This window comes from Chiloscyllium plagiosum, unplaced genomic scaffold (assembly GCF_037043375.1).
Source record: "Chiloscyllium plagiosum isolate Xiang-an unplaced genomic scaffold, Cpla_swu_hap1 HiC_scaffold_38, whole genome shotgun sequence".
Taxonomy (NCBI): domain Eukaryota; kingdom Metazoa; phylum Chordata; class Chondrichthyes; order Orectolobiformes; family Hemiscylliidae; genus Chiloscyllium; species Chiloscyllium plagiosum.
Genome location: NW_028270176.1, coordinates 4891745 through 4904136, shown reverse-complemented (window position 1 = coordinate 4904136; position 12392 = coordinate 4891745). Strand labels below are relative to the sequence as shown.

The 12392-nt window shown below is 45.3% G+C and overlaps 1 protein-coding gene across 2 annotated transcripts in view; it reads right to left on the bottom strand.

Annotated features, from left to right (window-relative positions):
• LOC122544240 (pregnancy zone protein-like) overlaps window positions 1–12392 on the bottom strand; it is a 321085-nt gene that overhangs the window by 123477 nt on the left and 185216 nt on the right. For both annotated transcript variants that reach the window (XM_087980973.1, XM_087980974.1), the window contains exon 11: window positions 8273–8434. In XM_087980973.1, coding sequence (XP_087837099.1) covers window positions 8273–8434 — 162 coding nt within the window. The remainder of the gene's footprint in view (window positions 1–8272; window positions 8435–12392) is intronic.

Genomic DNA, 12392 nt, shown 5'->3' with positions numbered 1-12392 from the left:
TGATAACCCCTTTAAACCCCACCATTTTATACCCAGTCCCTGATATCCCCTTTAAACCACCCCATTCTATACCCAGTCCCTGATACCCCATTTAAACCCCACCCATTCTCTCCCCTGTCCATGACACCCCCTTTAAACCCCACCATTCTATACCCAGTCCCTGATAACCCCTTTAAACCCCACCATTCTATACCCAATCCCTGATACCCCCTTTAAACCACCTCATTATATACCAAGACACTGATACCACTTTTAAACCACCCCATTCCATACCCAGTCCCTGATACACCATTAAACCACCCCATTCAATACCCAGTCCCTGATACCCCTTTAAACCCCCATTCTATACCCAGTCCCTGATACCCCTTTTAACTGCCCCCATTCTATACCCAGTCCCTGACACCCCCTTTAAACCACCCCATTCTATACCCATTCCCTGATACCCACTTTAAACCCCTCCATTCTATACGCAGTCCATGACACCCCCTTTAAACCCCACCATTCTATACCCAGTCCCTGATACCCCCTTTAAACCACCCCATTCTATACCCAGTCCCTGATACCCTCTTTAAACCACCCCATTCTATACCCTTTCCCTGATATCCCTGTTAAACCCCTAATTCTATACCCAGTCCCTGATACCCCCTGTAAGCCACCCCATTCTATATCCAGTCCCTGATACTACTTTTAAACCACACCATTCTATACCTAGTCCCTGATACCCCATTAAACCACACCATTCTTTACCCAGTCCCTGATACCCCTTTAAACCCCCCATTCTATACCCAGTCCCTGATACCCCTTTTAACTGCCCCCATTCTATACCCTGTCCCTGACACCCCCTTTAAACCCCCCCCATTTTATACCTAGTCTCTGATACCCTGTTTAACCGCCCCCATTCTATGACCAGTCCCTGACACCCCCTTTAAACCATCCCATTCTATACCCTGTCACTAATACGCCATTTAAACCCCGCATTCTATACACAGTACCTGATACCCCCTTTAAACCACCCCCATTCTTTACCCAGTCCCTGATACCCCCTTTAAACCATCCCAATCTATACCCAGTCCCTCATAACCCCTTTAAACCTCCAAATCTATACCCAGTCCCTGACACCCCCTTTAAATCCCACCATTCTATACCCAGTCTCTGATACCCCCTTTAAAACCGCCTCATTCTATACCAAGACCCTGATACCCCTTTTAAACCACCCCATTCTATACCCAGTCCCTGATACGCCTTTAAACCACCCCATTCTATACTCAATCACAGATACTCCATTAAACCACCCCATTCTTTACCCAGTCCCTGATACCCCCTTTAAACCACCTCATTCTATACCCAGTACCTGATACCCCCTTTCAACCCCCCATTCTATACCCTGTGCTGATACCTCTTTAAAACTCCCCATTCTATACCCAACCCCTAACACACCGTTTAAACTGCCTTATTCTATTCGAATTCCCTGATACCCCCTTTAAACCCCCCCATTCTATTCCCAGTCCCTGACACCCCCTTTAAACCCCCCATTCTATACCCAGTCCTTGACACCCCCTTTCAACCAGCCCATTCTATACCCAGTCCCTGATACCCCTTTTAAACCACCCCATTCTATACCCACTCCCTGATACCACTTTTAAACCACCCCATTCTATACTCAGTCCATGATACCCCTTTTAACTGCTCCCATTCTATACTCAGTCCTTGACACCCGCTTTAAACGACCCCATTCTATACCCTATCCCTGACACCACCTTTAAACCCCCCCAGTCTGTACCCTTTCGACCGCCCCCATTCTATACCCAGTCCCTGATATCCCCTTTAAACCCCTCCATTCTATATGCTGTCCATGACACCCCCTTTAAACCAGCCCATTCTATACCCAGTCCCTGATACCCCATTAAACCAGCCCATTCTTTATCCAGTCCCTGATACCCCCTTTAAACCTCCCCATTCTATACCCGGTCCCGAACACCCCCTTTAAACTGCCTTATTCTATGCCAATTCCCTGTTACACCCTTTAAACCCCCCCAGAGTATACCCAGTTCCTGATACCCCCTTTAAACCCCCCATTCTATACCCAGTCCCTGGCACCTCCTTTAGACCCCACCATTCTATACCCAGTCCCTGACACCCCCTTTAAACCTCTCTATTCTATACCCAGTCCCTGACACCCCCTTTAAACCTCTCTATTCTATACCCAGTACCTGATACCCCTTTTAAACCACCCCATTCTATACCCAGTCACTGATACCCCCATTAAACCACCCCATTCTATATCCAGTCACTGACACCCCCTTTAAACCCCACCATTCTATACCCAGACCCTGACACCCCCTTAAAACCACCCCAGTCCCTGATATTCACTATAAAACCATTCATCCCACATAATACCATTCTGTACCCACACAGTGTCTGACAACCCCCATAAAACCATTCATTACCCACACTGTGTGTCATAGTCGTTATAAAACCATTCATTACCCACGCGGTGTCTGATATCCACTATAAAACCATTCATTATCCACAGGGTACCTGATATCCCCCATAAAAACATTCATTGCCTACACGGTGCCTGATATCACCTTAAAAGCATTTGTTACCCACACGGTGTCTGATTTCCCCTATAAAACCATTCATTAAACACACGGTGCCTGATATCCCCTATAAAACCATTCATTACCCACACGGTGTCTGATATCGCCCATAAAACCATCATTACCCACACGGTGTCTGATATCCCCCATGAAACCATTCATTAGCCACACGGTGTCTGATATCCCCTATGAAACCATTCATTAGCCACACGGTGTCTGATATCCCCTATAAAACCATTCATTACCCACATGGAGTCTGAAATCCCACATAAAACCATTCATTACGGACACAGTGTCTGATATCTCCTTTAAAACCATTCATTCTCCACACGGTGCCTGATATCCACCATAAAACCATTCATTATACACACGGTGCCTGATATCACCTTAAAAGCATTTGTTACCCACACGGTGCCTGATATCCCCCATAAAACCATTCATTATACACACGGTGCCTGATATCCAATATAGAACCATCCATTACCCACACGGTGTCTGATATCCCCTACAAAACCATTCATTCCCCCATAGGGTACCTGATATCCGCCATAAAAACATTCATTACCAACACGGTGCCTGATATCCCCCACAAAAACATTCATTACCCACACGGTGCCTGATATCGCGTAAAAACCATTCATTACCCACACGGTGTCTGATATCTCCCATAAAACCATTCATTACCCACACGGTATCTGATATCCCCTATAAAACCATTCATTACTCACAAGGTGCCTGATATCCCCCATAAAACCATTCTTTCCCCACACGGTGCCTGATCACCCCTATAAAACAATTCATTACCCACATGGTGCCTCATATCCCAGATAAAAACATTCATTACACACACGGTGTCTGATATCCCCTACAAAACCATTCATTACACACACGGTGTCTGATATCCCCTACAAAACCATTCATTACACACACGGTGTCTGATATCCCCTACAAAACCATTCATTACACACACGGTGTCTGATATCCCCTACAAAACCATTCATTACACACACGGTGTCTGATATCCCCTATAAAACCATTCATTACCCACACGGTGTCTGATATCCCCGATAAAACCATTCATTACCCACACGGTGCCTGATATCGCCTACAAAACCATTCATTACCCACACGGTGCCTGATATCGCCTACAAAACCATTCATTACCCATACGGCGTCTGATATCCCCTATAAAACTATTCATTACCCATACGGCGTCTGATATCCCCTATAAAACTATTCATTACCCATACGGCGTCTGATATCCCCTATAAAACCATTCATTACCCACACGGTGCCTGATATCCCCGATAAAACCATTCATTACCCACACGGTGCCTGATATCGCCTACAAAACCATTCATTACCCACACGGTGCCTGATATCGCCTACAAAACCATTCATTACCCATACGGCGTCTGATATCCCCTATAAAACTATTCATTACCCATACGGCGTCTGATATCCCCTATAAAACCATTCATTACCGACACGTTGCCTGATATCCCCGATAAAACCATTCATTACCCACACTGTGCCAGATATACACCATAATACCATTCATTAACCACACGGTGTCTGCTATCCCCTATAAAACCATTCATTATTCACACAGTTTCTGATATCACTTATAAAACCTTTCATTACCCACACGGTGCCTGATATTCCCCATAAAACCATTCAATACACACAAGGGGCCTGATATCCACTATAAAACCATCCATTACCCACACAGTGTCTGATATCCCCTATAAAACCATTCATTACCCACACGGTGCCTGATATACCCATAAAAAATATTAATTCCCCCACGGTGCCTGATATCCCCTATAAAAATATTCATTACCCATACGGAGTCTGATATCGGAGCTGAAAATGTGTTGCTGGAAAAGCGCAGCAGGTCAGGCAGCATCCAGGGAAGAGGAGAATCGACGTTTCGGGCATAAGCCCTTCTTCAGGAATCTCCTGTTCCTTGGATGCTGCCTGACCTGCTGCGCTTTTCCAGCAACACATTTTCAGCTCTGATCTCCAGCATCTGCAGACCTCACTTTCTCCTCCGGTATCTGATATCCCCTATTAAACAATTCATTACCCACACGGTGTCTGATATCCCCTCCAACACCATTCATTATCCACATGGTGCATGATATCCCCTATAAAACCATTCATTACCAAAACGGTGCCTGATATCCCCCATAAAATCATTCACTACCCAAACGGTGCCTGATATCCCCTATATAACAATTCATTACCCACACGGTGCCTCATATCCCCTATAAAACCATTCATTACCCACAGGGTACCTACTATCCCCCATAAAACCATTCATTACACACACGGCACATGATATCCCCTATAAAATGATTCATTACTCACACGGTGTCTGATATCCCTCATAAAACCATTCATTACCCACACGGTGCCTGATATCCCCCATAAAACCATTCATTACACACACGGAGGAGAAAGTGAGGGCTGCAGATGTTGGAGATCAGAGCTGAAAATGTGTTGCTGGAAAAGTGCAGCAGGTCAGGCAGCATCCAAGGAACAGGAGAATCGACGTTTCAGGCAAAAGCCCTTCTTCAATAAGGGCTTATGCCCGAAACGTCGATTCTCCTGTTCCTTGGATGCTGCCTGACCTGCTGGGCTTTTCCAGCAACACATTACACACACGGAGCATGATATCCACTATAAAAGAATTCATTACCCACACGGTGCCTGATATCCACTATAAAACCATCCATTACACACACAGTGTCTGATATCCCCTATAAGTCATTCATTATCCACACGGTGTCTGATATCCCCAATGAAACCATTCATTCCCCACACGGAGTGTGATATCCCCAATAAAATCATTCATTACCCACATGGCGCCTGATATCCGCTATAAAACAAGTCATTATCCACACGGTGTCTGATATACCCCATAAAACCATTCATTACACACACAGTGATGGAAATGTGTTGCTGGAAAAGCGCAGCAGGTCAGGCAGCATCTAGGGAACAGGAGAATCGACGTTTCGGGCAGTAGCCCTTCTTCGGGCTACTGCCCGAAACGTCGATTCTCCTGTTCCCTAGATGCTGCCTGACATGCTGCGCTTTTCCAGCAACACATTTCCATCTCTGATCTCCAGCATCTGCAGACCTCACTTTCTCCTCAAAGATTACACACACAGTGTCTGATATACCCCATAAAACCATTCATGACCCACACGGTGTCTGATATCCACTAAAAAACCATTCATTACCTACACGGTGCCTGATATCCACTATAAAACCATTCATTACCCACACGGAGTCTGATATCGCCCATTAAAACAATTCATTACACACACGGTGCCTCATATCCCCTATTAAACCATTCATTACCCACACGGTGTCTGATATCCCATAGAAAACCATTCATTACCCACTGGTAATCTGATATCCCTCATTTAAACATTCATTACCCACACTGAACTGATATCCCCGATAAAACGATTCATTACACACACGGTGCCTGATGTCCCCTATAAAACCACGCATTACCCTCATGGTGCCTGATATCACCCATAAAACCATTCTTTAGACACACGGAGCCTGATATCCACTATAAAACTATCCATTACACACACGGTGTCTGATATCCCCTATAAAACCATTCATTATCCACACGGTGTCTGATATCACCTTAAAAATCTTTCATTACCCTCATGGTGCTTGATATCCCCTCCAAAACCATTCATTACCCACACAGTGTAAGATATCCCCAATACAACCATTCTTTACCCACACGGTGCCTGATATCCCCCATAAAAATATTCATTACCCATACGGTGTCTGATATCCCCAATAAAACCATTCATTACCAAAACAGTGACTGATATCCCCCATAATACCATTCACTACCCAAATGGTGCCCGATATCCCCTATAAAACAATTCATTACACACACGGTGCCTCATATCCCCTATTAAACCATTCATTACCCATACGGTGCCTGATATCCCATAGAAAACCATTCATTACCCACTGGTAATCTGATATCCCCCATTTAAACATTCATTACCCACACTGAACTGATATCCCCGATAAAACGATTCATTACACACACGGTGCCTGATATCCCCTATAAAACCACGCATTACCCTCATGGTGCCTGATATCCCCTATAAAACCATTCTTTAGACACACAATGTCTGATATCACCTTAAAAATCTTTCATTAACCACACGGTGTCTGGTATTCCCCATAAAAGCATTCATTACACACACGGTGCCTGATATCCCCCATAAAACCATTCATTACCCAAACGTTGCCTGATATCCCCTATAAAACCATTCATTACCCACACGGTACCTGATATCCCAAATAAAAACATTCATTACCCACACAGTACCTGATACCCCCTATAAAACCATTCATTAGTCACACAGTGCCTGATATCACCCATAAAACCATTCATTACACACACGGTGCCTGATATCCACTATAAAACCATCCATTACCCACACGGTGTCTGATATCCCCAAAAAAATCATTCATTACCCACAGGGTACCTGATAGCCCCCACAAAAACAGTCATGATCCACACGGTGCCTGATATCCCCCATAAAACCATTCATTCCGCACACGGTTCCTGATATTCACCATAAAACCATTGATTACCCACACAGTGTATGATATCACCCATAAAACCATTCATGACCCACACGGTGTCTGATGTCCCATATATAACCAGTCATTAACCACACGGTGCCCGATATCCCCCATAAAACCATTCATTACCCACTGGGTACCTGATATCCCCATTAAAACATCCATTACCCACACGGAACTGATATCCCCTATAAAACGATTCATTACACACATGGTGTCTGATATCCCCTATATAACCATTTATTACCCGCACGGTGTCTGATATCCACTATAAAACCATTCATTATCCACACGGAGTCTGATATCCCCCATAAAATCATTCATTACCCACACAGCGCCTGATATAGCCCATAAAACCATTCATTACCCACACGGAGCCTGATACAGCCTACAAAACCATTCATTACCGACACGGTGCCTGATATCCCCTATAAAACCTTTCATTACCCTCACGCTGCCTGATATCCCCCATAAAACCATTCATTACACACAGGGAGGAGAAAGTGAGGGCTGCAGATGCTGGAGATCAGAGCTGAAAATGTGTTGCTGGAAAAGCGCAGCAGGTCAGGCAGCATCCAAGGAGCAGGAGAATCGACGTTTCGGGCATAAGCCCTTCCTGAAGAAGGGCTTTTGCCCGAAACGTCGATTCTCCTGTTCCTTGGATGCTGCCTGACCTGCTGCACTTTTCCAGCAACACATTACACACACGGAGCATGATATCCCCTATAAAACCATTCATTATCCACACAGTGTCTGATATCCCCTATAAAACCATTCATTACGCACACGGTGTCTGATATTACCTTAAAAATCTTTCATTAACCACACGGTGCCTGATATCCCCCATAAATCCATTCATTACACAAATGGAGCCTGATATCCCCTATAAAACCATTCATTACCCACACAGTGTCTGATATCCATTATAAAGCAATTCATTATCCAACATTTTGTTTGAAACATTCCATAATTCCAGTAATTCCTCACTCTGTCCCTCACACCTCTGTTCCCGCTCCACATTTCCCCACACTCACCGTTATGGAGAGCAATTCATTGGACTGGATGGGGATTTCCAGGACTAGTGAGCCCATCCCCTTCTCATCTGTAGTCACCAACACTGCTCCAGGTTTCCAGGAACTTAACACGCTGATGGTCGCATTGGTTACAGGTCGCCCCGTAGTATGCTGCAATTTTATCTGAGTAAAGACAGGGATCGTTCAATATAATGTAACAGAGCAAGGGTTGTACTGAACCTGGCCCGTACAGAACCTGGTCTGTACAGTGCTCCTGCATATATTACACAGTATGTGTGGGGGAAGAGTGTAAGCCTGTATATATTAAACAGTGTGTATGGGGAGAATTTAACCCTGTCTATATTACACAGTATGTGTGGGGGAAGAGTGTAAGCCTGTCTATATTACAAAGTGTGTTGGGGGGGGGGGAGGTGGGTGGGAGACTGTAACCCTGTATATATTACACAGTACGTGTGAGGCTGGGGAATTTTACCCAGTATGTTGCCTCCCCGGTGCCAGGGTCCGGGATGTCGCTGATCGGGTTTACGTGATTCTGAAGGGGGAGGGTGAGTAGCCAGAAATTATGACACATATTGGCACCAATGATATAGCCAGGAAAGGGATTGAGGATCTGAAAAGTGACTATAGAGAGTTAGGTTGGAAGCTGAAGAGCAGGACGAGTAGAGTAGTGATCTCAGATTTACTATTAGTTCCACGAGATAGTGAGGTGAGGAACAATCAGCGAGGACAGCTAAACATGTGCTGCAAGGCTTGTGCAGGAGAGAGGGCTTCAGATACCTAGACCACTGGGATACCTTCTGGGGAAGGTGGGACCTGTACATAAAGGACGGGTTGCTCCTGAACTGGAGAGGCACAAATGTCCTGGGTGGGAGATTTGTTTGTGTGGATCAGGAGGGTGTAAACTAGTGTGGCATGGGGGTGGGAATCAGAGCTACACATCTGAGAGGTGGGCAGTTGTAGATGGGACAATGTCAGGATCTAGTGAATCTATCGGGAAGGTTTTTCACGTGATGAAACGAAGGGATCGGTTAAAGTGTGTGTCTGCTTAAATGCAAGGAGTCCCAGAAATAAGAGTGACGAACTTAAGATTATGGATCAGGATTTGGGACTATGATTAGATTAGATTACTTACAGTGTGGAAACAGGCCCTTCGGTCCAACAAGTCCACACCGACCCGCCGAAGTGCACCCACCCAGACCCATGCCCCTACATTTACCCCTTCACCTAACACTACAGGCAATTTAGCATGACCAATTCACCTAACGGAGATGTGGGTTTCACAGGGGCAGGAACGGTTGCTGGATGTTCCAAGGTTTAGAACATTTAAAAAGAACAGGGAGGGGGGAAAAGAGGAGGGGGTGTAGTATTGCTAATCAGAGAGTGCATCATAGCTACAGAAATGAAGGTTGTTGAGGAAGGTTTGTCTACTGAGTCAGTAAGGGTGGAAGTTAGGAACAGCAAAGGAGCAGCCACCTCATTGGGGGGTTTCTACAGACCCCCTAATAGCAGTAGAGAGATTGAAGAATTCATAGGCTGGCAGCTTTTGGAAAAATGCAGATGAAGCAGGGTTGTTGCCATGGGTGATTTCAACTTTCACAATATTGACTGGAACCTCCTAAGTGCAGATGGTTTGGATGGAGCCGTTTTTGTCAGATGTATTCAGGAGAGTTTCCTTATTCAGTATGTTGACAGGCTGACGAGGGGAGAGCCATTTTGGATTTGGTGCTGGCAATGAGCCAGGACAGGTGTCAGATCTCGCGGTGGGAGAGTACTTTGGTGACAGTGATCACAACTGCCTCACATTCACCATAGCCTTGGAGAGGGAAAGGAGCAGTTAGCAAGGGAAGATATTTAATTGGGGAACAGGAAATTATGCTGCTATCAGACAGGATTTGGGAAGTACAGATTTGGAGCAATTGTTCCACAGAACGGGCACAACAGACATGTGGAGACTATTTAAGAAGAAGTTGTTGCGAGTGATGCACAAATTTATTCCTTTGATACAGGTAAGAAGGGGTAACATTAAGGAGCCTTGCATGATGAGAACAGAGGAGCTTCTCGTCAAAAGGAAGAAGGTAGCTTATGTAAGGTGGAGGAAGCAAGGATCTAGCACAGCTTTAGAGGATTACAGGCTTGCTAGAAAGGAGCTCAGAAATGGACTGAGGAGAGCCAGGAGGGGGCACAATAAAGACTTGGCAAGAAGGATTAGGGAGAACCCAAAGGCATTTTACTCATACGTGAGGAATAAGAGAATGATCAGGGAGAAGGTAGGGCCGATCAGGGATAGAGTAGGGAACTTGTACGTGGAGTATGAGCAGATAGGGGAAGCCCTAAATGAGATTTTTGCTTCAGTTTTCACTAAGGAAAGGGACCTTGTTGTGAATGAGAACTTTGAGGAGCTGGGATACAGGCTTGACCAGATCAAGATTGATGAAGTTGATGTGCTGGAAATTTTGGCAAACATTAAGATCAATAAGTCCCCAGGGCCAGACCAGATTTATCCTAGGCTGCTCCAGGAAGCAAGAAAGGAGGTTGCTAAGCCACTAGAGTCATACTGGAGGATTGGAAGGAGGCAAATATTGTTTCTCTTTTCAAGAAGGATAATCGGGAAATCCCTGGAAATTATAGACCAGTCAGTCAGTCTGTGGTCAGCAAGGTTTTGGAAAGAATTCTGAGGGATAGGATTTATGACAATTTGGCAAAGCATAGTGTGATTAAAGGCAGTCAGCGTGGCTTTCTGGGATGCCGCCTGACCCGCTGTGCTTTTCCAGCACCACTCTAATCTTGACTCTGATCTCCAGCATCTGCAGTCCTCACTTTTGCCTAATGGCCTTGTGAGGGGCAGGTCTTGCCTCAGAAATCTTATTGAGTTCTTTGGTTCTTTGAGGAGGTGACATGGCAGGTCGACGAAGGTCAACAGTGGATGTGGTGTATATGGACTTCAGTAAGGCATTTGATAAGGTTCCCCATGGTAGGCTCATTCATAAAGTCAGGAGGTATGGGAGACAGGGAGATTTGACTGTCTGGATTCAGAATTGGTTGGGTGGCAGAAGGCAGAGGTTGGTTGTAGATGGAAAGTATTCTGCCTGGAGATCAATGGTGAGTGGAGTCCCGCAGGGCTCTGTTCTTGGGCCTCTGCTTTTTGTAGTTTTTTTAAGTGACATGGATGAGGAGGTTGATGGGTGGGTTAGTAAATTTGCAGATGACACAAAGGTTAGAGGTGCCATTGATAGTACCGAGGGCTATTGCAGGCTGCAGTGCGACATAGACAGGATGCAGAGCTGGGCTGAGAAATGGCAGATGGAATTCAACCTGGATAAATGCGAAGTGATACTTTTTGGAAGGTCAAATTTGAATGCTGAATATAGGATTAAAGACAGGATTCTTGGCAGTGTGGAGGAACAGAGGGATCTTGGTGTTCACATGCATAGATTCCTCAAGTTGCCACCCAAGTGGATAGGGTTGTTAAGAAATCATACGGTGTTTTGGCTTTCATTAATAGGGGAATGGAGTTTAAGAGTCGGGAGGTTTTGCTACAGCCCTACAAGTCCCTGGTCAGATCACACTTGGAATATTGTGTCCAGTTCTGGTCGCCCCATTATAGAACATAGAACAATACAGTGCAGAACAGGCCCTTTGGCCCTCGCTGTTGCACCGACCTGTGAACTATTCTCAGCTTGTCCCCCTCCACTATCCCAAAATCATCCATATCTGATTTAAATCTCTCTAATGTGGCTGAGTTGACTACACTAGCAGGTGGGGCATTCCACGCCCTTACCACTCTCTGTGTAAAGAACCTGCCTCTGACATCTGTCTTAAATCTATCACCCTTCAATTTGTAGTTATGCCCCCTCGTACACGCCGACATCATCATCCTAGGAAAAAGACTTTCACTGTCTACCCTATCTAATCCTCTGATCATCGTGTATGTCTCTACCAAATTCCCTCTTAGCCTTCTTCTTGCCAATGAGAACAGGTTTATGTCTCTCAGCCTTTCCTCATAAGACCTGCCCTTCCTGGTATTATAGGAAGATATGGAGGCTTTGGAGAGGGTGCAAACCTGGAGAGGTTTAATAGGATGTTGCCTGGACTGGAGGGCTTGTCTTATGAAGAGAGGTTG